At 37.6% G+C, this 24,652-nt stretch overlaps 1 protein-coding gene across 8 annotated transcripts in view; it reads right to left on the reverse strand.

Annotated features, from left to right (window-relative positions):
* Positions 1-24,652, reverse strand: part of CASK (calcium/calmodulin dependent serine protein kinase) — a 223,654-nt gene that overhangs the window by 130,899 nt on the left and 68,103 nt on the right. For all 8 annotated transcript variants that reach the window (XM_063344181.1, XM_063344162.1, XM_063344133.1 and 5 more), the window contains exon 3: positions 4,884-4,989. In XM_063344181.1, the coding sequence (XP_063200251.1) occupies positions 4,884-4,989 (106 nt within the window). The remainder of the gene's footprint in view (positions 1-4,883; positions 4,990-24,652) is intronic.

Below are 24,652 nucleotides of genomic sequence, written 5' to 3' on the forward strand. Positions count from 1 at the left end.
ATAATTCCTAAATCACTGCGTAGAAGATGATCTTAGGGGGAGTAAGTAATTCTAAACAGGTGTGCTTGGAAACAATTTTCTATGAGTGTTTTCCCAGCAATGGTCCAACCTGATTATTAAATAGCACATATGCTTCCTAAAAAACCACTAGTTTTGGTGGTAATACGCAGGTAGTACCATACCTAACACGAAATGTTTAATCCATACTCCAATTTAATGTTAAAACCTCCATATGTCAGCCAGTATCGTGGGGCCATACAAAAATACTCACTTTATAGCAATACTGTCTGAATTACTTCATCTTTATACAAACTTTTGAAAAAAAAGTATATGCACCAACATTTTATATTGACTTCTACCAGTTAATTTTGCTTAAAAGCGGGTCTTCTGAAGCTTTGCTGAAATAATGCAACTTAGCAGCCTATGGTATTTAGTTATAATAAATGCTGAAATTTCAATGCATCAATGTCTCAGTGCTCTGAATTCTCAGTTGCCCTGACAAATTTTGCTACTTATTATGAAAGATAAAAATCCTGATTTCTAAGGCATTTAAAATTAGAGCTAGACACTTTAGGCTCCCTTTCAGTCCACAGGAAAAAAAACCATGTACAGAGATGCCTCAGATTTAGAGTGTAATTTCTAAATGTCTGAAGCTAGGACAGACAGAATCTCTAATTTAATGACTTCTCTAAGTGTACTGTAAGCTTTTCAAAATGAATTTGAAAGTTTTTCCTTTCATTGGATATTTTGAAAATCTGGCCCAAACTTTAAATCTCGAAGCATCTCAAACTATTTGCTTTCAGTAATCACAGCAACTTGTTTCGGTGTGAAAATTACAGATTTTAGTTTCTTTTGATTTTACTTTTAGACCTTTTTTTTATCCTAGATAATGTATTACTCAAGTATGAAAGAACAGAAGTACAGTAAAGCCATATAAAAGATAAAGGACTACAGGTGAGACTGCATTTGAAAATAAAACCATAACTGGAATCCTAACATGATTGAGTAAAATAATGAAAAAAAGGCTTCACTCCATAAACTAAGAACTGTGCTACTTCACAGTATTGTAACAAAGCAGAATAAATAAATAGCATTCATTTTTTATCTTCTTTTTTTCTTAACACTTCAAACGAAGCCGCATGATTGAATGTACCGTCATTTTAAATGCTCATCAGCTTACGCTTAACATAAACCTAAGTAACTGCAACCATTTTGAAGTACCACTTTTATGAACTTGAGACTTTAAAGACTATTTTCATGGTAGCTAGGTTAAACAGCAAAGTTATATGTATGTAACTATATATATATATATACACACAGTCCAACTGATGAATCTAAATAAGATCAGTTCTTCTATTGTCCCAAGAGATAAATATCTCTTAGAACACACTAAGAAAAGCAAAACCACCTATGTATAGTAATGAGACAATATTCTGCAAATGACCAGATATTAAGCTATCTGCAGTTCACTCACTACTCATGTATTTGAGCTCTTCAGCATGAAAGGTAAGTACTCAGTCCACATACTTTGATTATACTGAGGATAAACTCCATATAACGTATTCCAAGTCTAAAATGTGGTTCTCAGACACTTCAAATGGAATATTTGCTTTGTTTTAGAAATACTGCAAGTAGCTGTCCCTTCTCAAAGTATTCTTATTGATAAAAGTCCAATAGCCATTAGGAAAAAAATATGTAACAAGCAATAGACTATAAAAGCGAGTGTGACAGTTACATACCAAACAGAAAACAGGATTTTATATAAAACCAGTGTTCCTCCCCCTTCCCCATCCGCGAACTACCACGCAAACATCACGTGACAGGGACAGCACTGTCTAGAATAGCATATTGTTGAACAAATACAAAAGAAAGCCGATTGCACCCAATTTCATAAATGGAATTTTTAAATAGCAGGAGAATTTTACATATTATTTTGTCCTTTGCAAGGCACAGACTTAAAAAAAAAAAGAAAGATGGCTTTCACCTGTTTTGACACTGTAAAATATGTCTGTTTGATGTACTTCTATTGACTACATGCTTGTATTAGGTAAAAGGTCACAGTTAACTCAAGACTAATGATGGATCACTTGATATACAGCTGTCAGCAAATAACACCACAGAATGGGAAAGAAAATTGCGACTGTATGGTAAAGCCTGTAGAGCTGGCCCTATCTCAGATGCAAGGTCTCTCTAGAGCCTCTCAGGGATCTTTTCCATCAGTGGAAAGAGTCCATTACCCTTCTGGGGAGCAGCTGCAGTGTGTGTGTGAAATTACCTGGCACAGGCACATACTTTTAAAATAATAATTTTACTTTAAGAATAAGACTTTCTGGGACCGGCTCTACTTCTTACTCTACATATGCCCTTCATCTATTACAGTCAGCTGCTTCTGTGCAGTTTATTACACCAGTACCTAACGGCTACCTACTGGTAATGTGACATTATGACCCCATTCTAAAGAATGCTTGAATTTGTGTATAAATAGTGGTTAAAAACAGAGCTAATTTTTTGGTGTTAAACTTCATTGCTACTGTTCACGTTCATCAGTGGTTCTATGAATTGTGACTTGATTTTTTTAGTGTTTATTGTAACAACAGTTTTCAAAACTGGGCACAGATTTTTTCCTGAGTGGAACCATCTCTTGTTATCAGATATATGCCGGATTTGCTTATTTAACTTGTACTTCTTTGTAACAATAGATTTGGCAAGATATTTAAGGTTGTTTTAGCAGCTGCTCCATGTAGCTAAAAAGCTTATGAAACAGTAGTGGGACTACACGTATTATTTATGTGTAATTGACGACACAAAGTTTTAGGTTTGGTTATTGCATGCATTTCATGTGCTGGACCTGAATTAATTTTCATGCAAAGCATCTGCCAGTTCACAGAGAGCCCATCACCAGCTGGACTTGTATCTCCTCTGCAGATCTGTGTTGTCTTCCCTTTTTCTGTCATTTCAGAGTAACTAGGCCCTCATAAAATATATTTTATCACTGTAGACAGAACTTAGTTGCAAAGCAGTTAAGTTTGTTATAACAATGGCGTATTTAACAGAAAGCAGTACAAGGGAAAATAAGCTACCTACAAATACATAGACGCTTTTCTACTAACTATAAGTTTCTTATTATGGTCACATGAATCATACGGTCACGCAGACATGTATGCCACCCAGACAATGCAGTCTTACTCCACAGCAAACATCACTCTTCCATTGAGTCACTTTACCAAAGCATCCCCTCCAGCGTAACACATTGCGCCCACAACTCTCCCATTCCCTGCTACGTGTTGAGCACAGGTGTTCCTACTGTCTCATTTTCTATCTCTGTTTGTTACAAAAGAGTGATGTCTTCTAGTGTATAAGGGAGACAAGGACATACGAGATGGCGAAGCATTATTATCCTTCAAATAATTTAGCCTCATATTTCCTTCTTTCATGTGGCCTGAAGTCAGGTACAGTATTTGTGTAGTAATCCTAATTACTTTTTATGTATACAAACATAAATGATAATAGGCTTGTCATTAAAAAATAATTACTGGTTTTGTCTCATATTTCTGAGCTACTGGCATGGTAAAAATAGAAGCAAAACCTTTTTTCCATTTCAAAATCTTGTTAATTATCACAGTATGTCTCCCCAAGGTATACATAATTATTTCATAATAGTATAATTAAAGTCCCTTGGTCCATGCTTTGGGATTTACAGAATAAAAAACAAAGTCAGAATCAAAACTTACAGAAAGCATAAAACAACTATTTCACACAATCATAAGTTTATAAACTCACCTAAAAGAAAAAAAAAAAGCAGAAGAATTCCAAGCAAAAATTTTCAGATTTACTACTTTCTTTTACTTTTTCTCTACCTCAATGGTAAAACTAACATCTGAGAATTATTTTTTAAGTGCATATCTCAAGTCAAATATTTGGCTCTAGTGGACATGCCAATTTGACCTAACACACTGGCATGCTGTGGCTTGCTCCAACGTAAGCAGGCCAAATGCATCAGAAAAAATAATGGAGGAAGATCAGAGAAATTAGAGGTATGAACACATATAACCCGACACACTAGGAATGCATATATGGGGAACATAAAAAGAAGACAAGATAGTTACAGAGAAGACAAGGAAGATCAAATACAGAAGATCCACAAATTAGCATTCTGCATTGTCCTTCACCGTTAGCTAAAACCTAACTCAAGAAGGGCTAATAATTTTCCCTCAAAGAAGGAATACAGCCATTTAGGGGCTGCCCTCCCTTTTGTTTCTCGTTATGAATTAAAAATAACTGTACGCTGCTGAAAAGTAATGCTTTGCTCACCCTTCTATATACCAATGGTAACTAAAAGCTTGCATTCAAGCTTCCAAAACGTATCTTCTAGACAAATACTTCTTTTCATATGATGTGAACGGGTATATCAATTTACAAGAATACTTAAATACTCCAGTAAGCTTTAATTTCTTATCTAATAAAGGAAAAGCAGTGCTAAAGAAACAATAGTCGGGGAAAAAAAGAAAAAAAAACAGAGAAAAAAAAAACCAAAACCAAAAAAACCTTCACAAGTGGAATAGAATACCATCAGTTACCCAAAGACAATGACTATCAGCTGATTTTTAACTTTTTTCATGTACACTATTAGGGACACAGTAGCCACCAATGAAGAGCATGTCTGCCCTTAGAAAGCATGCTATAAAGAGTCAGCCTGATGTTAGCCACTTAGCCAGTGTGACAACTTTTTTTATTTGGGACAACTTGTACTTGCCAGAAATAAATATTTTCATAGCACTCAAGAATTCTGAGCTACAAAAGAAGCAGGTGGAAGCAGACATACTTTTAGGATCTTATTTCACAAATGGCAACAAGGAAGGTAAAAATCAAAGAGAGAAACTTACAACTCAAAGACCATATAAAGCATTCCATCTGAGCTGTATGTCTCCAAGAGTTCAACAATGTGAGGATGCTTCAGCATGTGACAAATACTGGCTTCCCTCTTCAGATCTGTGGAAGACAATGAGGTAGTGTATTAACTCTATAATCAAGCTGTTGAATAAAAAAAAAAATAAAAAAATTTAAAACAATTAGAAACACAAAGTTTGGAAACACACACACATCTAAATTTCTAATAAATTCTTTAATCTTTATTAAGAACACAGCTGAGATGATAATGATTTTCCTTCAGAACTTGTGTGAAATTAAGTTAAAAAACCTGACATAGATCTCAAAATATAAACACATGAAACTTAATAGGTTTTTTTGTTTCGACCTATTAATAAAAGATTTCTTTGGTCATAATCTGAAGAACTGTAAGGTAATAAGATCCTTTAATGCACATTTGCAGGCTACACCAAGATCTTCATCCTACATATCCAACATCACTGCAAAATTATCTCCAAATACAGAAGACAGGCTCTTTCATCACACTACCGAACTATAAAACTTGGAGGTCTCTAGTCTGATCCCTCAGCTCAAAGCAAGGTCAATTAGAGCAGGTTGCCCAGGACCACATCCAGCTGGGTTTTGAACATCTCAAAGAATGGAGACTCTACAACCTGCCTAGGAAACCTATACTGGTATCTGACCACCCTTGTAAGTAAAGAAGATTTTTTTTCTTGTGTTTAAATTTCTTGAAGTTTACTTCTTTAATAGTGATTTTTGAAATAAAAACAACATCACAACATACGAAATTACACCGGCATAAATTTTAACCAGTGCATATTAGCTTGCATCTCTGTTCTAGAGAAGAGGGAGAGAAGTAGAAACAGTTGTGAATAAAGAAAGAGCAGAAACCACTGTGACTCAAAGCTTAAGAGATTTTAGTTTTAATTAAACAACTCTTTTTCTGATCACAAATCAGTTCTTCTGCTAGTATAGAAATGCAAAAAAACCAAACCGCACTGAATTAATTTTCTTTCTTCTTTGTTGAAACTATTTGGTATTTTTTGTTATTTAGTCATCCTTAAACTTCTTTTTTTCCCTTTTAATTTACCAGTAGTATTCTAGAAAAATAGCAAAATCCTGAATGATAATTTGAGAATGAAGGGAAATATTAGTCTGCATTCTGAAGCAGACATTTTACTTTTCTATTCTCTTTCCATACAGTTGTTCATCGTTCAAAAATGACCTACATATGTATTTATGGGAAAATATAAATACAATTTCTTGTTTTGAAAATACTTACCATAGTGTTTTGCTACACTAGAAAGAAACTTAAAGTGCACTGTTTTCATATGTGTCCTATGACATTTCTAGCATTCAAAAATACCAGCAGCAAGATGAGCATTCTTCTATGTGAAGCATTTAATAGGTTACTCAGATTTACACTAAACTTTCGATCTTTTAGTCAGCTACAAATTCAGAAGAAATGCTCAGAATTTGGAAATGACTGAATTTTAATCCAAGAAAAATTTTCAGGTTCACAAAGTGCAAATTTTCTTACTAGAACTTTCATATTACACTTGCATTACGTACATCCTCCCCCACATCCTTGCAAATATAATCTAAAAGCAAAATGAGCAAAGCGACCCCTTAGAAACCATTACATAACGTCATCTTAGGAAGTGCAAACAGAGCAGCAAAAAGAAGCAAACAACTCTCTCTCACTGACGCAGAAGAAATTTAGATAAAGAAATTAATGTAAAATTTGTCCTTTATACAGAGTTTCTAACAGGTAAGAAAACTGCAGTATATCTTTCACTATTGAAAATACTCACATATCAGTTTTTACACTACCTTCATATAGAGGAACTTCTAAACCTATATTGTAATGTTCCCTTCCATCGCACTTAGGCATTGATGCACCACTAAATGATTGCCACCTCTTTCCTAGGCAGTGAGGTTCTCCTTCTCTTTCACTGAAGTACACATCCAGTCTTTCCTAAACAGGATCAAAGGTAAGCCTACCGACGGATAGCATACGAGAACAGAAAACGATGTGATGCTATGAATGACTATGATCTCCAGAAAACGGCACTTTTATTTTGTCTCTTACAAATTAAAGACTTTAATGCTACCACACTTCACCATAGCATCTGATACCTATTTTAGATGGAACGCAGAATGAAAATCCAATAGCAAACTACAGAAAAGACTGCTTTATTTATGGGTAGAAGTTGTGTTCAAAATAGTTTAGTTTGGCCACTGTATTAATTTCTTGTGGGCTTTGCCTATATTTTGAAGGGAAGTAGAACTGTGAGGAACAGACTATATGCTGTCATTTACCTCATTTCTTTGTGCAATACTGCATGAGTGAAAAAATTGCTTACAGCCTGAGCATCAGCAGCAGAGGAAGGAGAAACAGAAAGTGGAAAATAAAATCTCCAAACAGGAAAACAAATGAACGGAAGTCACAGAACAAGGTTTTGTATGACTTACGGGTCTTGGGGGTAAAAGCAGAAAAAAGTCCTACTTGAAAAATAGCAGGGACTTGTTTAAGAGTAGACCTATTAAGGAAGAAGAAAACTAGGTATAAAGAGAGAGAGGAGCACATACCACCTTGATTCAACAAAGCCACAAGGCAGGAAAGAGATGACGGATTCTGAAGTCCATTTGGACTGTGACCCAAATGTCAAAATATGTCATGTTTAAGACCAGTAAAAAGGAAAGGAGAGGAGAGGGAGGAGAAAAGGCAGAGATGGCACATATATTTCATTGTTTTCACTTAAAAAAAAAAAGATATCATCATCTACTCAGTCCTTTATCAAATGTTTTTGCCAGACTGAATTAAATTTCATCTCCACGTGTTCCTCAAGATGTAATTAAAATCCCAAGTGCCTAAGATACTGTTTCAGTTCTGAATACAACATAAAACTAAGAAGGTGTTTGGTGGCAAGCAGGTGACTGAAGATTTCCTAAGAAAAATCCCATTATTGTCTTGTAAGCCATCATATTATCTGTAATTTATCATACTGAACATAACATCATGTGAACTATTTGCTACCTCCTATTAAGTTTTCTAAACCTCTGCTAAGTATTTTAGCCATATCGTTTAGTAATGAAGGTCACACATATCCCATACTGAAATAAGCCTTTCATATTCCAAACACCTAAAAGAGCTTTAGGACAGCTCCAGAATCTGCCAGTGGAGTAAATCAGCTTTAAGCAGCAAGAGGTGACATGCACCATTTACTAATGGTTACGTATCTCATATTTAGAACAGTCTCCTTCACTAGTAAACAAAATTTAGCTAAAAGAACAGACCCTAAGGCAAGACAAGGTCTTAGAATCTAACACAAACTGTCATCTTTTAATTGCTGGACTATTTTACTTTACATTTGAATCCTTTTTGGACACTTCAGCAATTAATTTTTCTCTTCTTGATATGGCTGAAGAAATCACTTTCCACTCCATTCTTTAGGACTTCTCTGTCAGCACTTCTTTCAAAATTAAACATTAATGACAACAGTCAAAATAAATAGAACAGCAAGGTTTAAAAGCACAAACTTAAAAAGTTTCTCTGCCAACTGCATGAAAGGTATTGGTATACAACCAGAAATAGCAGAAAGATGTGGTGTTTCATTTAACTTGCTTAGCACACAGTCTGATACATCATAATTTGAAAAGCATTTAAAAGCTGTCATTTTGCACTACCGCTACCAATAAATGTTCCAGAATTTCAGTCTGTTTATGAATCCTGAGGGTTGTTTTTAGCAACTGGAGGCGAGTTCTAGTTTCCATTATATACATGGCTAATTAGAGAGAATCACTGAAGTTGTTAAAATGGCATGAAAGTTCAGACTTCTAAGATGGAAAAGGGAATTCCCAGTGATAACCACCACACAGAGAAAATGCAGCCTTGTGTTTGATAGCGACCCTGAAAATTAATTGCTGGAAGCACTAAAAAGATAACTGTTCTAAATAATTGTAAAGAAAGATATGTCATTCATTGATAGAAAATATAAAACATGAGCATCACTTAAAATTTCCATGGGAGTTAACTACCTAATAGCCTATGCATCTCTGACAATTCTGCCAAACACCTAATTTCTTTTCAGAATCTGATACACAAGGTTTTAAAACATCTCAAACATACTGAACGTATTTTGAAAGTAAGGTCATGGTATCCTACAGCATGGAAGAATTAGATGCTCTCTAGCAGCCTGGATTACAGCAGCATTTTAATGTCTTAAAAGTGACATGCACAGACTGTAGCAGCCACATCTTTTGGGGGGAAGGACGGCATCAAGTTTCTTAGCAAGATGGAAGACATACAACATTTTTAAACAGCATTCTGATTTTTCAGGCTCAGTCCTTTAAAGGATTAGTTCTCCAGCCACAGCTTGGGTATGACAGTATTTTGAAAGGAAGTGTCTAAATCAGTAGTAAACTTCTTGCTTAAAATGCTTCTATATATTTTGTACAGTGAGAATATGATTATATACAATTTAAATAGATGTCATAGTACTAAGTTTTAAAAGGAAATCAATACACTTTTTTCATTTGGTTATGTAATTCTAGCATCATTTGGTATGCATCATGGAGAAGTTGCTGACCACTCCAACTGGAATTCTTCCAGATACAACTAAACTAATTGATGTGCTTCAGAAATGTGCCCGATACACTCCAGTCTTGAACAGGCCACAAGGGCAGACTAGTTCTAGTTCAAAGTAACCCCCTAAAGCGTGCATGCGTAAGGCAGACACTGAGACCTCAGCACCAACTGTTTCACTCCACATTGTTTTTCATCTTGTGGATTAGCCTTGGCTAGCTGCTAAACTCCCACCCAAGCCCTTCCTCACTCTCTACTCTCAGCAGAGCAGGGGGTAGAAAATATAAAGAACAGGAACAAAAAAAGCTCATGGGTTGAGATAAAGACAGGGAGACTTCTTACCGGTTACTATTGTGGGCAAAATAGCCTCAATTAACAAAGTTAATTTATTGCCAATTAAAATAAATACTTACTTATTGATTTGGGTAGAGGGAATCAAAAAGATAAACATTAAACCAACAAATTTCCTCCTCCCTTTCCCAGGCTCAACTTCACTCTAGACTCCTCTACCTCCCAACTGTGAGTGGTGCAGGGGTGTGTGTGGGTCATGCTCGGTACGCAGTGGTTCCTCTTTGCTGCTCCTTCCTTCTCACACTTTGCTGCAGCTCCAGCATGGGTCCTCTACAGGCTGCAGGGGATATGTGCTCTGCCATGGTGAACCTCCTCCTTCCCTGATCTTGGCATTCCTTCTTTTAGTTCCACGCTCCCCATGCCTCAGTCCAGCATTTCTTACCCTTCCTGAAATATCTTTTCACAGAGGTGTCACACACATGGCTGATGGGTTCAGCTTTGGTCTGTTGGAGCCGTTTGGAACTGGCTGTGTCCAGCACAGGGCAGCCCCAAGCCTCTTCCCACAGAAGCCACCCCTGCAGCACCCCATTATCAAAAACTTGCCACTTACATTTAATACAAGTCTGCTTCATTTTCTAGTAGCCAAGACTGCACTAGACACCATGCTTCAAAGGACCCCAGAGTTGATCACCTCCAAGCTGAGCATACCACTACACACTTCTGCCTCAAGACAACACATAACAAGCACACGACACATCTTGCATGACAGCAAACTCTAGTTTAACCAATCATACTGTACCTGAGGTCACACATCCAAAATCAGATGAACTTTCAGGGCAATACCAGCTTAAAAAGTTTCCCTATCCCCTCTCTGTTTGCTTATTCTTGTTCCTCTGTGAAAATTATTTTTAGACTTTATTATTCTAATAATATAGCAAGGAAGTAATAAAAGCTCTCAGCAAAGCCAACATACTGCAACAGGAATGAGCAGCTGGAGGTTGGAACATCCTATACTGACATTGGCAATGAAACTCCTGTACTACGGAACCACAGTGATGTTTCTGCCCCAAAGATGTTTTGGTTTTTTCTTCCACAAGAGAGTATTCTCCTTTCTCTTAATTAAAACCGCACTGCCTGCCCTCCTGGGATATGTGACTGTCTCCTCATCACACAGATACATCTGACCAGTTAATGACTCCTTGCCTCAACAAGCAGTAAAAGCTTTCCTGCCTCCCCTCCCACACACTTTAGGGTGGCTAAAGCTCGGCGGTAGCCAAGCTGATTTAACTGGTGGCTGTTTCTCCCTTCATCCCACACACATTCTTGCCCTTTGTTCCACTGTGCAGCAGCCTGGAGCTTGTCACACCACAGACCAAACCATTTCAGTGTTTACTCAGTAAAAAACATTCATTTTTTTCCCCACTAGCTCGGCATCATGCAGTCTTAGTGTGTGAAATGGCTCAGAAGCAATCTCAAGTACACAAGCTGGCTTAAAAGAAAGGAAAGGAACATGGAAGGAGAAAGCAAGTAAGAAAGACTATGAAAGCCAGTACTTGGAGATGCTTAGGATGCTGCAAAACACGAGTACAAGTACACACCCTTCCCTGCAAAGTGTCTCCATCATCACCAAATCTTCATTGTATAACCATATTGTACCTTAACAAATATGCTTAAAACATACTAAAAAGAAACAAATGCATATAGCTTGTGAATGACCCTTGATAAAAACACCATGGTAATCAACAATTACAATGGGAATGTGAGATAATCCATCTCCCGTCAGTATCTTTTGTTTTAATGCTACTGTATCATTTAGAAACAAAACGATGACATGAAGAAAGAAAACCAGGATGCAGTTACATCTAATACTCAACGACCAGAATCTATTTCTGAGCCCCTCATGCAGAAACATATGGAAATCTCCATTTTGTGGAAGCAGACTTTATAGACACTCGATAAATTCTGAGTAACTTCCATTTTCTACTCTATTCTTTCTCAGTGTTTGTACATAAATATAAGCACATTCATGGCTTTTTAGCTGGATCTGTGTGTCTTGGGAGACTTAAAAGGCAATTTTCCTTCCTCAGTTCATAGTCCATCAGCTATGAAGAACATGAAAGTGGGTGTGAAAAAAAAATTTTCTTTTCCTTTTCTCTAACAACTTCTGATACATCCACCAGACTTGTCCAGAGTCGCATATGTGACCGACATGGTAAGTTGGTTTGTATAGTTGTGTCCATGAAAGCAAACCCTCCCTCCTTTTACTCATTTCCTAATTTCTATTCCCATACAAATAAGCAATGCTTCATCAATAAGACGGTGTATTTTGGGTAATGAATCAACTTGAACTAATACAAATGTTTAAGAATATCTGAAAGAACTGCTGCCTATTGCGGATAATTAAAACCAAATCATTTGATTTCATTTAATTAAATGATAATTCTTAGCAACTTTTTACAAAACACCCACCACAATGAAAAAAAAATAATAATCAAATCTCATCTTCCCCAAGCAGGAGCAAAGATTGGATAAACCCTTATCTGTCCTCTAAGATTTTCTACATTCTACATCCTCTTGGTTTATAACTCAACCATCAAGTTCGGTGAGGCAGGGGAACAGAGGAAGAAGAGGAGAAACACAGAAAAGTGAAACCAACACTTCCACACTTCCCAGATTATTTTTTTTTTAGATGCACAATCTGTATTTCAAAACACTGTTAGTAGATCTCCGTGCTGCATAGTAACAGTTTCAAAAGTGTTTCACAAACTCAAGTAGGGACATGATAATCAGAAATAGTGTTATAAACTCCATAAATGAATTTAACAAGTTTGGACTCCAAAACAGAAATGGAGGCTGCTGCTGCTGAAGACATTTTGGAACCTCTGCTGTAAAATCTGAAACACATTCCTTTTCTCCTAACGTTGCTCTGTTTTCAATAATTGATGAAAGGAAATTGAAAATAGTCATTGACTCTCAAGTCATGATCAATCAAATTATGAAAGTGGGTTCGCTACGGATAATCATATTATATTAAATCCCATGTTCCCACCTGTTACGCAGCACTGCATATTAGCCTGAAACCCAACACCTTCCCAATTACCAGAGACCACATGTTGTTATACTATACTACAAACCACAATTTTAAACACTTTGTGATACAATGAATTCTTTAACAGAGGGAAGAGGAAGGGTATGTGCAGCAGCTGATCTGGTAGAATATGCTGTGGAACTTCTTTAAAAAAATAAAACAAAAAATAGAAAAACAATTAGACACAAGGTGTGTATTTGGTAAAAATGCTACATGCTGCCTGGAGGACTGAAGTGGCAAAATGCTCAGCTGTAACGTCACAGTGGTTGTCTACTGAAATGACTGAAAGGACATAATTTCACAAAGTTACACAGGTTTTTTTTGGTAGTGAAAACTGGTAAACATCTAAAACTAGCAGCCCCATTAAAAGCAACAATTGTTCCTTCTTCTGACAACTCAGTCTCCCCTGTTGCACCACCTCTCCCCTTCATGCTAGCACAACTGCTTGTGCAACTGCACAATAAACACAATCAAGGAATTGATCTGACTGCAAACAATCTTTTTGTCCCTCCCCTTAGAGCTATTTTTCAGCCAGACTAGTTCTGGCTAGTTCTGGGTATCTGCACAAACGCTTAGGAGCACAATACAGCACAGCAACAGAAACAAATGGCCAGATTGCAGCAGCATTGCTCATCTCAACAGCAGCACCAGCTGAAAATGTTTGACAATATGTCAGATCGCGACTGCAACATTGCTGTCCTACTCCCTAAGACTAAAGAAGTCAGAAAACTAAGAACACCAGATTTCACAGTATTATCAGGAAATGCTAACTTGAAGTAGCTTTATACTTTCATGTAATTAACTGAAATTCTAATTAAAATTGAAAAATGAACTGATAAGTCAGGTCTTATTTCTCTTTCCTCTCTGTAACTCCCAACTCAACATGCGTACCTACAGATTTCTCACTAGGTGGCAACACAGCTCGTACTTTGATCTGGTATGTACTCAGCAACCGAATACAAAAGGCGGCTGCGTTTATTTAGCCGCAGAGAGCTTTACGTTTGGCCGGTTTTACACCATCTATCTGATTAACGATGATTACACTTCAGATCTAAGAACACAAAAAAACCCCAACCAAACAAAAAAGTATGCCACCCTAAAATAATTAAGGTACACCGAAGGCTAAGCACCCTTTTATCCCGATTCTGTGGAAGACCATTCTCTTCCTATGCCTAAAGAGCCATTCAGAGCTGATGACTACACCAGTAATCTACTACACTGCACACATCGATAATCATATTACACAACTAGAATACATTTAAACAGTTTGCTGCTGTGAGCCAGAAGTTCTTTGTTTAATCCACAAAACTATAACAGAGTAGTGTTTATTGCTTTGAAGTCTGGCAAAAAGCTTTGGAAAGCTAGAACTTGCAAGTAGTTCAGTTTAAATCACTGGAATTTCTCTTCTTTAAAGGTTCATCACACAGGGTGGGTTTTTGTTTTGTTGTTTGTTTGTTTTGGGGGATTATTTTTGCTGCAGGGGGTGTATGTGTGAATATATGTGTGTTTTTATGTTTTCTCTTCAGCCTTTGGCCAGCACAATGTATCTCTCACAACATGTTAAGAGCATTATTAACAATGTTAAATTCAGATTGACAGAAAAATTTTTTACACCAAACTTTGACATCTCTAATGTTTTGGCCAAAATTAGGCAGGTCAGATGAACTAAAGGTTAGACTTTGCAGTCCTTTAAATGAGGTTTTTGGTACTCATGTACTAAAATGTAATGACATTACATCAAGTAAGTGCCTTTGAAGGCAACAGAACATTATCAAGAAAAGAATGTTACTTGATCCTGAAAAATTAAAAGTTACTTCTGTTGCTGATCATTAGAATATTTGCAGTTTTCTTTTTGTTTGAATTGCCTTTTCTTTTGTGCCCTTGCCTTTTCCTCAACATAATGACAGGGAAATTCATTTTCTGATATTAACAAAGGATCTCAATTTTACAGGAAACAGTCTGGAATTTGAAAGACACAAAGGGAATCTATTCTTCAGAGAATGAGCTAGTCTAGACAAACTGTCCCTAACTCCTGTTCTAGGAAGGGTTAAATAATCCATTACACTGCTGCTGTTGAACACTAACAGGCAGAAACAGAGTGCCCAAAGGCACTCAGAAGAGGGAAATGACTGCTTAAGATGCTTCTCATACAGGCAAAATTTACTTGTTTGTTTGCTTTGATCAAAGTTTCTTTTGTCTTGAACTGCCAGGCTCTGCACAGCCATTATGAAACCAGCTGCTCACTAATACCGGAAAGGAAATAGTCTGTTTTGCCCTATCGAGTCTAGACAACCCGGGCAAAAACAGGATCTAAAATATCAATCCACCCTGATGAAATTAATTCTACAATGTCCCATAGCTCAGTGAGTGGATGTTTTGGTTGTGGTAGCTGTAGCATGCAGCACAGGTCACTTTACAGCTTTTCCTCAGGTAAAATAGTGCAAGCTGGCGTTCTGAGACAGCTGGAGTACCGAAAGCTCCTTCACAGCACGCTGAACTCCAGGCCAAACAGCATCTACAGTGCACTGTGGAGACGCGCCCCAAGTAATAGACAACTATCTGCCAAATTTTAAGGATGATACCAATTCTGTCTAACTAGGAAATCCTGTAGCAGAGTGATGTCTGAATGCTGGAGAGTAATTACGTTAACAAAATTTGTTTCCTGGTTCAGTGATGGAACAATGTCAGGAACCAGAAAATGCTTTCCAGGCATTAGTAATTGAGAATAAGCAAAAAAGTTGGTTTTGGTTTGCTCCACTTCTGCACATGCTTCTCTTTGCAATTATTACCAAAAGTTGTAGAATTTTTTTCTTTTGTCAACTGACATACTCTAAAGAAAGTTTTGTAGAACAGGTGCACGTCTTAGTTCAGCAATAAAAAAACCACAACAGAATTTATTCTTTACCAGCACTTTCAACCAACAAAGTTTTAGCTAGACTTATTACTTCCACATATTCATGAAATATTTTTAAATACTGTTATTAAGATCGTAGTGCTTTAAAGAGCACAATTTACCTTTTCTGCTTGTGCAGTTGCAATACTCCTGCATGTCTCTGAAACCAGTGCCCTTGAAATACATTCCCCCTTTCTTTCCACAAAGATCAAATGTTAGTGATGAAACCAGTGCAACTGAGCTCAAACTTGTTTCTAGCAACATTCAAGTCACAGCTCTAGGAATAAGGTTTTAACTTGCCTAACTTGTCTTGGTTGTACAACAGGCTGGAAATACTGCAAAATTTTACAAATAGTCACTTATGCTTTTCTTTGTAAAACAGCCAAAACTGACAGAGGGCACATATCCCCGTAAAGAATTATCCAATGACAATGTTGCCTATGAACTGATTTCAATCCTGTAGCAATTAAAGATCACCTGAGAAATATTTTCTCTCATAATATTCCCACACTTCTTATGATATTTAAAGAACAATTCCTCTTCACCCAATACAGATACAAAGAGTTTACTTCTTTAATCTCACCCAAGTGTTAAAAAACCAGTATTTCATTTCCTCTCTTTATTATCTGGTGATGAACAAGGAATAAAAAATACCTAAAATTCATACTTAGCAAAAATTGAGTTAGAAACAGTTTGGTCACTTAATCCAATCTATAAATTTGGAAATTATATCAGAAAGCAGGAGATAACAGACTTGGAAACAGTACATATGCATGGCTTTTTAACTAAGTTCTGAGGGAGCTTCCCACTGCCTCTGAAATTCCAGGTGATGTCAATGACAAGAACCACAGGGTAATAATATATACAACAATTTCCTTCACTGTCACTGTGTATTTTGAGGGACTGACATCGATCCATAAAGCCTTGCAGTAACCAGCTGGGGATAATGGATTGCTGCTCCTGCTTGACAGAGTAAAGATTATCTAAGTACTTACACTCATAGTACTTGCATGTAAAACACTCTCAGAACTGAATGAACCTTCTTTTAGGTGTTAAAAGGCTTGACTCAAATTTGTTCCAACAACTAATCTGTACTACCTCACTCCTGCACGCTTAGCAGGAGATCCATTTTCTTTCTTTGGTATCCAAATATGAAATGATGATCAATTAGAGTAAGAACAGAACCTTACAAATGCTGCCCATTTTCCTTGCTCAAAAGTGCAAAAGCAACAATAAACATATATATTAAGTGATCAAAGCATATGTCCACTAATATATTTTAGAAGTCCACAGAAGTAGAATAACTGACAATAATCTGTATAAAGTTCTATTTTGCAGAGAGGATAAGACCACTGGAAGAAACAGTTAACAGGGTTCTTTTGTTAAAGAACCAAATTTCCTTTCCTCACAAGTTAAAAAGAAAAATAAGTATCTGTCTACATTAAATAGCACTAGGATAAAAAATTTCATTGACATGACGGGGTACTTGGAAATGTAAAACATAACACTAACATAGGTCAGCTGAATTAAGAGAGCCATGACCCATTCTGCAGATTCTTTAGACCACCTTTCCTGTCTGCACAACAAAATCAAAACCATGTCTTAACACAACATATGACTCTCAGGCTGAATGCAGCATTGCCTAGATCCTGAAAATAAACTGAAGCACAGTTAGTTGCACAAGATGCACTGCCCACCCCTTCCTTGAAGGAGGAAGCAAATACTAACCTGACCCCCCTTCCCTCACAAACCTCTTCTGTGAAATCACCTGTTCAGTGTGTCTCATGCTGCACAACCACGTTCTCATTTTTCCAGTAGGCAGAGGAAGACAAGAAACTGAGGCAGGGAGGGGTGTACTCCCCACTATAGGAAGGGAATGAGTTACGCACCTGTGACTTTGACATAAAAAGTCAAATTTGCAGACCCTTGAGCTGTTTATGCAGGTTGTATATGCATCTGCAATTGTATTAAGAGCCAGCTCAGGTCTAGCAGAATTTATTAGCTTAAATGCAGTATATGCAAAACAGCTATGCTGCTTCAGGGCATGATGATACAGAATAGTCTCTCCTAGTCAATACCTGAATTAATAAACCATTATGGACTTGAGCTAGCTACATGTAAGGTCATTTGAAAGTCACAGTGACCCTGATTTTTGAGGATTTATTAGCCTAGCTAAACACAAACTGTGGATAAGCTAATAAACACTCCCAGAAATGGAATGCCAAGAAAATGGGGTTGATATTTTCCAAATGGACAGTTCTGGACTGGTGCTAAGCTACAGCTCACAAATCGCAATACATACAAGCACACTGTACATGTTTTGCACATCCACATGCTTTCTAACACATCCCACTGTACCTGTATTATTGCACTTTTTCTTATTAGCTACAGTACTTTAGTCACCATTTGCCATAGAGAAGTAAGATTTGGCTGCTTAAATCATCGTGTTGCGTAAGTCTTCATCCATGAACAAATGGAAATAGGGAACATAGGAAAACACAGGGAAATAAAACTGCCTCAGAGCACAGAGAAATTAATCCAGTTTTTATATATATCCTATGTTGTACACATACTATACAGCCAGTTTGGAAAGCCTATTTGTAATTGCTAGGTAAGTAGGATTTTAAAACAGAATAAACTGCACCATAACATTCTTAAACTGAAAACAAATTAATTAAAGCTCTCAACACACTTTTTTTAAACCTTTGAACCTTTAGCATTGAAGCTGATCCTAAAGCTTTGAACTTTTCAACATTCTTGAGATGTGCTTTATTAAATTAAATGATCTTTCATCTTGTGTTTTCCAAATGCCACAGAAAATCATGAAGCTGGAATCTATTTAAACCTTTTGTTACCACAAGCAATATTATTCAAGTGATGCTTGTGCCGACTTAAGAACAATCATAGACACAAAAGTGCCAAGTGTTGCCAGCAATGAATACTGGAATCAAAGAATGGTGAAAGCAGATGACGACATATCTGTCATAACACACTTTTACAAGTTTTTGCAAAAATACACGCACCAAAATCTAAGAAGTTATATGCCAAATTAAACTTTGAGGACAGTTACAATGGCCCACAGATTTTAATGAAAACATTTATTGAACTTTAGCTTACTGTATGTAATACTGCACAAAGGTAACAACCATTTCTCCTAGAGACTATTTTCTTTGTTTTGCCATCTTTTGATAGCAAATTTATCTTCAAGTTTCCAAAATACTGATAAAATTCACATGATAAAAATGACATGAAACCAGTTGCCTGCTAATAGCAATGAAACCTGATTCATTGTCTCTAGTTTGGAAAAGGATTTTAATATACAAATATATTATTTACACATAATGTAATTAGTAAGCACAAAAAACTTGTACGAACGTTTAGTAAAAATTCCATTTTCTTATTTTAAAAGTTCAAAACTTTTCTTTTGCTTCTTGTATACACATATCCCTCGTTACCGTAACACATTTCCAGTATAATCACCTAACACTTTAAGTTACAAGACCTTCAGCGATAACTGATCTTTGAGTTGGACTTCGACCATTCTTTGAGTGGTTAAAATCTGTTGAAGAATGGACTTGGCCATCGAAATAAAGTATCAGCATAGCATGAGATGAAAGGGAAAAAAAATTCCCTTTCTATGATCTTTCAAGATCTAATGACCCACGGAGTTGCAACAGGATCCAACAAGGACCTGCCCAGACAACAGGCTTAAGAAAGAAAGGCCTAGAACAGAGCTTGCTTGTTTTTACAACCTCTTTGTTGAAGTTCTGATACATGAAACACCCCACTCTTTTCAGAAACCGTTCAGATGCATAGAATAAACTCCATCGCTATAACAACCAAAGCAAACTACCTGATCTCAGGACTCTCTTCCAGGTTAGCCCTTGTGCAAAAGCCTACAAACCAAATGAAAATTACAATTTGCATCTCAATAATGGAGGAACAACATGTACATAAACAAAACTGCTCCTTTTCCTGTTTTAGCATGTTGTTACAATGGCTGCCCCGTTATGGCACCACATCAAAATGCAACATATACATCACCCAATGACCACAAGCAAGTCCAAAGAGCAAACATGGAAAGCATGCCCATCTAGATCATGCTAGTAGATGTGAAAGGAAAATTGACCAGCTTTAACATTCTGCCAGTCAGTGCTATCAGAATGCATGCCCTACAATTACAGCAAAAGAAACACTGCGAAGACATTTCTTTTTGTTCCCTGTTGAGCCTGACCAGATGTTGAAGGAATTTCAGAGCAGTGGGAGGGTGGAGAGAAGAGAGCAGAAGTGGAGGTACGTGTAGCCTTCACTGCTCAAAGAAACTTATGAATAGTTAAAAAAATAAATAAATCAGTCTTCATGAAATTAGGTAGGGGGGTTTTGTTGGTGGTTATTTTGTTGTTGTTTGGTTAATTTTGGTTGGTTGTGTGTTTTTTTTGTTTGTTTGATTGGTTGCTTTTTTAAAATCAGATTTAAGAGACTCCAGGAGCTCCTAATCACCATTTCTTGGAAGTGGAATCCCCTCAAACTGCAGGACCACCTCTGTCAAGAATGGACACTTAAGCACAGCGTATCCCCTGCTTAAAATGTGAATGGAGCTCCAACTGGCTGTTTAGCAAATATTAAGGTTGGAGGTACTACTCAACAAGGCAACCAGCCTTAGAGTGTATTTTCACAATTGAAAAGTGGTCCACCTTGACATTGTTACAGTAGACCTTCATTGCAGCCATTATTCCTCCCAAGTCAGTGTGTGAGAATGGATATTCCTATAGACACACCAGTGAAAAGTACATTGGGCCTGCCTTATGCATCTGGTCCTGTTATTATTCAAAAGATTCTTCTGCAGGTCTGTGACATAAAACATAACTTCTTTTTTGTACTCTCAAAAAACTGTACTTCTGTGGCAAAAGCTAACATGGAATTCATCTTTGGAATAATACTCAAGGAAACACCATATCTTTAAAGAACAGCATGAGAAGAATTAACTGTAGGGAAGTTTGTCCTCCTTGTACCGTTTCAGAGAACTGACAGTTACCTAAATCACTATTTACACAAACAAGTAATAACACATATCACATTGCAAAAAAATTTAAGTGTTGCCCCACTGTAGTCCTTAAAACCTCTAAACGCTGTTGGAAATTGGGTCTTTCTTCAACAGGTTCAACTTTTCCTATATGCAAATGTCTAACTGAACACCAATTAACTTTCTACTAACACATGACAAGGACTGCTGTCAGACAGGCTCCATCCAACTATGAAAGAAACAAGATTCTTTAAATTCTCACAGCCCCAGACAACTGCAGTGGAAAGTTCAATCTGTAGGAATACTAATCCAGAATCTGGTCCACTTGGCGAGGTAAGGAACTCTTATCTTTGCCGTAAGAAAGATCCTCATTAATAGCAGGAACAGCAAACCAAAACTATACAGAAGTGCCACCCAGCATCTGGCAAATCATGTGGCAAATGTGAGGTGATGCACAACTCAGAAATTCCATACTACCTGATACAAAAGGAGGACAGAATCTTCTAAAACAGATGAAGCAAATCCTGAAACTGGCATCATCTCAGCAAAGCCAGTGCCCTCAAGTGTAGCAGTTCCTACTCTTTAGAAGCAACCTCAGAACTAGACCAATTGTATTAATTTATTTTCTGGGCCAATGGATCATAAATACAGCCACCAAATCGAGGAAACAAAACATGTACAGGAGCTGAAGGTGCCAGGCTTGCTACGAGGAAGAGTAATCACAATTTCAGAAAAACAAAGGGTGGCATGTCATTCTACTTCTATTCTAAGGCGCTACTTTTCTTGGGCCAAATCCAGCAATCCAGTTGCAAGAGGTAAAGGTGAAGAACAGCACTGAGAGCAAGGGGAAATCAAGTTACTGCAATCTCACATGTGGGTACAGGTTTGATTCAGGATATAAACCTGCCTTACTACCAGCAAACAAACTGTCACTACAGCATGACCAGCTCCAAAGTTCTCTTCTACAGCATAACTTTTCTAAATAGTAACCCAGAAGATACCCAATTTTATAAAGAAACTATCTCTCCCCATCAGTTTTCATTGGCATGACAAGGAAGACTTAAAGAAAAAGTTTTCAAATTGTAAATTATTTTTATAAAAAAACAGAATAAATATTAAAATACTTCCCCGCCCTCAAAGACTGTTGCGCATAATGGCATATGTATGTACCCTCAGTCCTCAGACCAGCACCTGCAACTCAGATTACCATACTCTGAAGCAGTGAATAGCTTTGACTGTTAGTAAGTACAGGCCATAATTCCTCAAAAATTGTTACAAACTATGCTCCATAGATGGAAGTTACTAAATTACAACAGAACCAAGGCAGAAATTTCTCTTATGTTGTAACACGCAAAGGGATCAGCGAGGAACAAAACAGTAGGCTGCACTGAACTCCATCTGTATTTCACCTGTAATCAATTTACTCCAACATTACCCGACAACAGTGAATGACCAAGTCTTCAAACAGAACGGTGAAAAAGCAAGACTGGCGAAGACCAAAAAGAGAAAAAGAAGAGCAAATTCATACAAATTCCTAAAAAGTGGTGTGTGCGTGTCTGTGTACTGGGCATAACTGGTGAGGTGTTGGTAGCATGGGGCTGCAGGGTGTCCTCAGCGGGAAGAGATGAGTGGCTGCTCTGCGCTGGACACGGTTGGCTCCACAATGGACCCACTGCAGGACACAGCTGGGTCCCATCAGCCACATGTATGGCGCCTTTGAGCCACAAGTCTTCATAAAGCCTTTGTAAAAACATGCTTAAGAGAGGGCAGTAAGCACCAAAAAACACAAGACACAATAGAACAACAAGAGGGAGAAGAGGACTGAGGGAGAGGGGTCAGGCTGGAGCAGGAGGAGAGGGCAGGGGCTGGAGCAGAGAGCAGCAGCCCACGCAGGGCCAAGAGGCACAGCTCCAGAGAGGAACGAGCACGCGCTGACCCCATCTCTCGCCTGCCCGCTGCCTCTCTGAAGGGACTGAGTGCTACGTGTGGCCAGGGGAACGGTGACCACATCAGGTCTCCAGGCAGGAGGCAAGGGATGTTTTGCCTAAGCTTGTCTGTGTTTGTTTCAATACCAGAAAGAGTAATTAAAAGTTTGTTAACCGACAATAAATTAAATTGACTGAAATTTCCCCCAAATGAGGAAACTTCTTTTGCCTGTGTGATGGGGGAGGGAATGGATGATGACACAAAAGCAGCTAATCCCAACTGAACGAGTGCCTTCACTAAACCAGGCAGTCCCCTTAAGAAGAGCCAATCACACAAAGAGCTCCACACTCACAAACAAAACAGGACATGACCAGAAACAGGAAACTGCAGCGGGAAAGACCTGGTAGTCCAGACGATTTCTGGAATGGAACACACATCTTCAAATCCTTAATTGATATTTAGCTGCTGACCAGTCCTACCAGATTGACAGTAGCACAGATAAGGATAGCAGCTTTGAAAAGAATTGAGGCTTTTTCTTCTGATACCCTTGGTAATGTTACCTTGTGCATGCACTTTCCCCAGCTAGCCTGGCTGCTTGTTATTTAAGGCAAAAAGATAAAAGAAGTAATGCCTATGAGCTATTTAGGAAGGAACTGAGGTAGCAACCACAGCTATTTACAGGACACGCTCCTACAGTTCTTACTCCAACTCCAGCTTGTACTCATGTGTTAAACAGTCACTGGTAGCCCTTACAAGTGGTGTACCTCTCTTCTATTTTTCAAGCATCCCACACTGTTTTACTATCTCAGACTCTAGACTAACACACAACATACAGAAATATTTTCCTCTAAAGACAATATCAAAATTCCCAGCTGAATAAATTCAAACTATGGTCGCTTACACTTTCCCCTTAACAAGGTAATTCTTCTTTAACCCTAACAGATTTCTAAATAAGGTGTATTTAAAAAAGAAAACAAGCCGATCGACAAAAAAGTGAAAACTAGTCCTCTGTTCACTTTTTTCCCCAATTTGAGTTAAAATAAATCAGTCCAAAGGTAAAAAAAAAAGTACCAAAGCCAATGCAAACAAGGCAAGAGGACTGCATAGCAAGGAACCTGGGTTGAAGGAACAGGACTTTCCCTCCCCCTTCAGCAGCCAGGAGCTGTTAAATCAGCTCAGCCAGTTTTATTGACTGGGAAGGGAAGGAGATGCAAAGCAGTGGGACTCACCCACACACTGCGCAGATAGTAAGTGGCATCTAATAATCCTAGATGTTAGCATCCTGCATTTCTAGGGCATACTAGTTTCTTTACTGGTTTTCCCCTCAAATAGATAAGGTTCTGAGAGACAGAGACAGTAGGTGCCTTATCAGTCTGCAGCACAAGAAGAATAGAGGTTCTTGTAAAACCACAGCATCAGAGATGAAAAGCTTCTTTTCAAACACGTGTTTGAAAGCTTCTTTCAACCCCACCTGTGCAGCCCTGAACTTGAAACACAGGCTCCAGTTTGGCACAGCTTTTTAAAGAGAACTAGGAGGACAAAAGAGAATACAGTGATGATAATCTTTACAGACCTGAAAACACTGATGTGCAACACATACGTATTGTAATATTATGTCGTGGCAACTTGAATTCAAATACTTACTTTGGCAAAGGAAAAAATCTACCTTACACAGGCAAAGAAGTATTTCATATGCCATTTTCACTACTTGTAATATAAACGAAGGCAATATTTTTACCAGGACCTGCAATTGTTAATTGTCACTATACCACAGGCAATGTTAAAAATGACAGCTGTTAAGAAATCTACAGTAACTGGTTCTGTCACAGCAGATCAAATAATACATTTTTTAACCTAACTTTATTTAGTTAGAGAAACCAGAGGAAATCAAGAAACGTGGGGTTTGTATTATTGACTCTGGTAGTAACTTTCTGTGGAACTTGGAATATATCTTTA

Source organism: Chroicocephalus ridibundus, chromosome 1 (genome assembly GCF_963924245.1).
Source record: "Chroicocephalus ridibundus chromosome 1, bChrRid1.1, whole genome shotgun sequence".
NCBI lineage: Eukaryota > Metazoa > Chordata > Aves > Charadriiformes > Laridae > Chroicocephalus > Chroicocephalus ridibundus.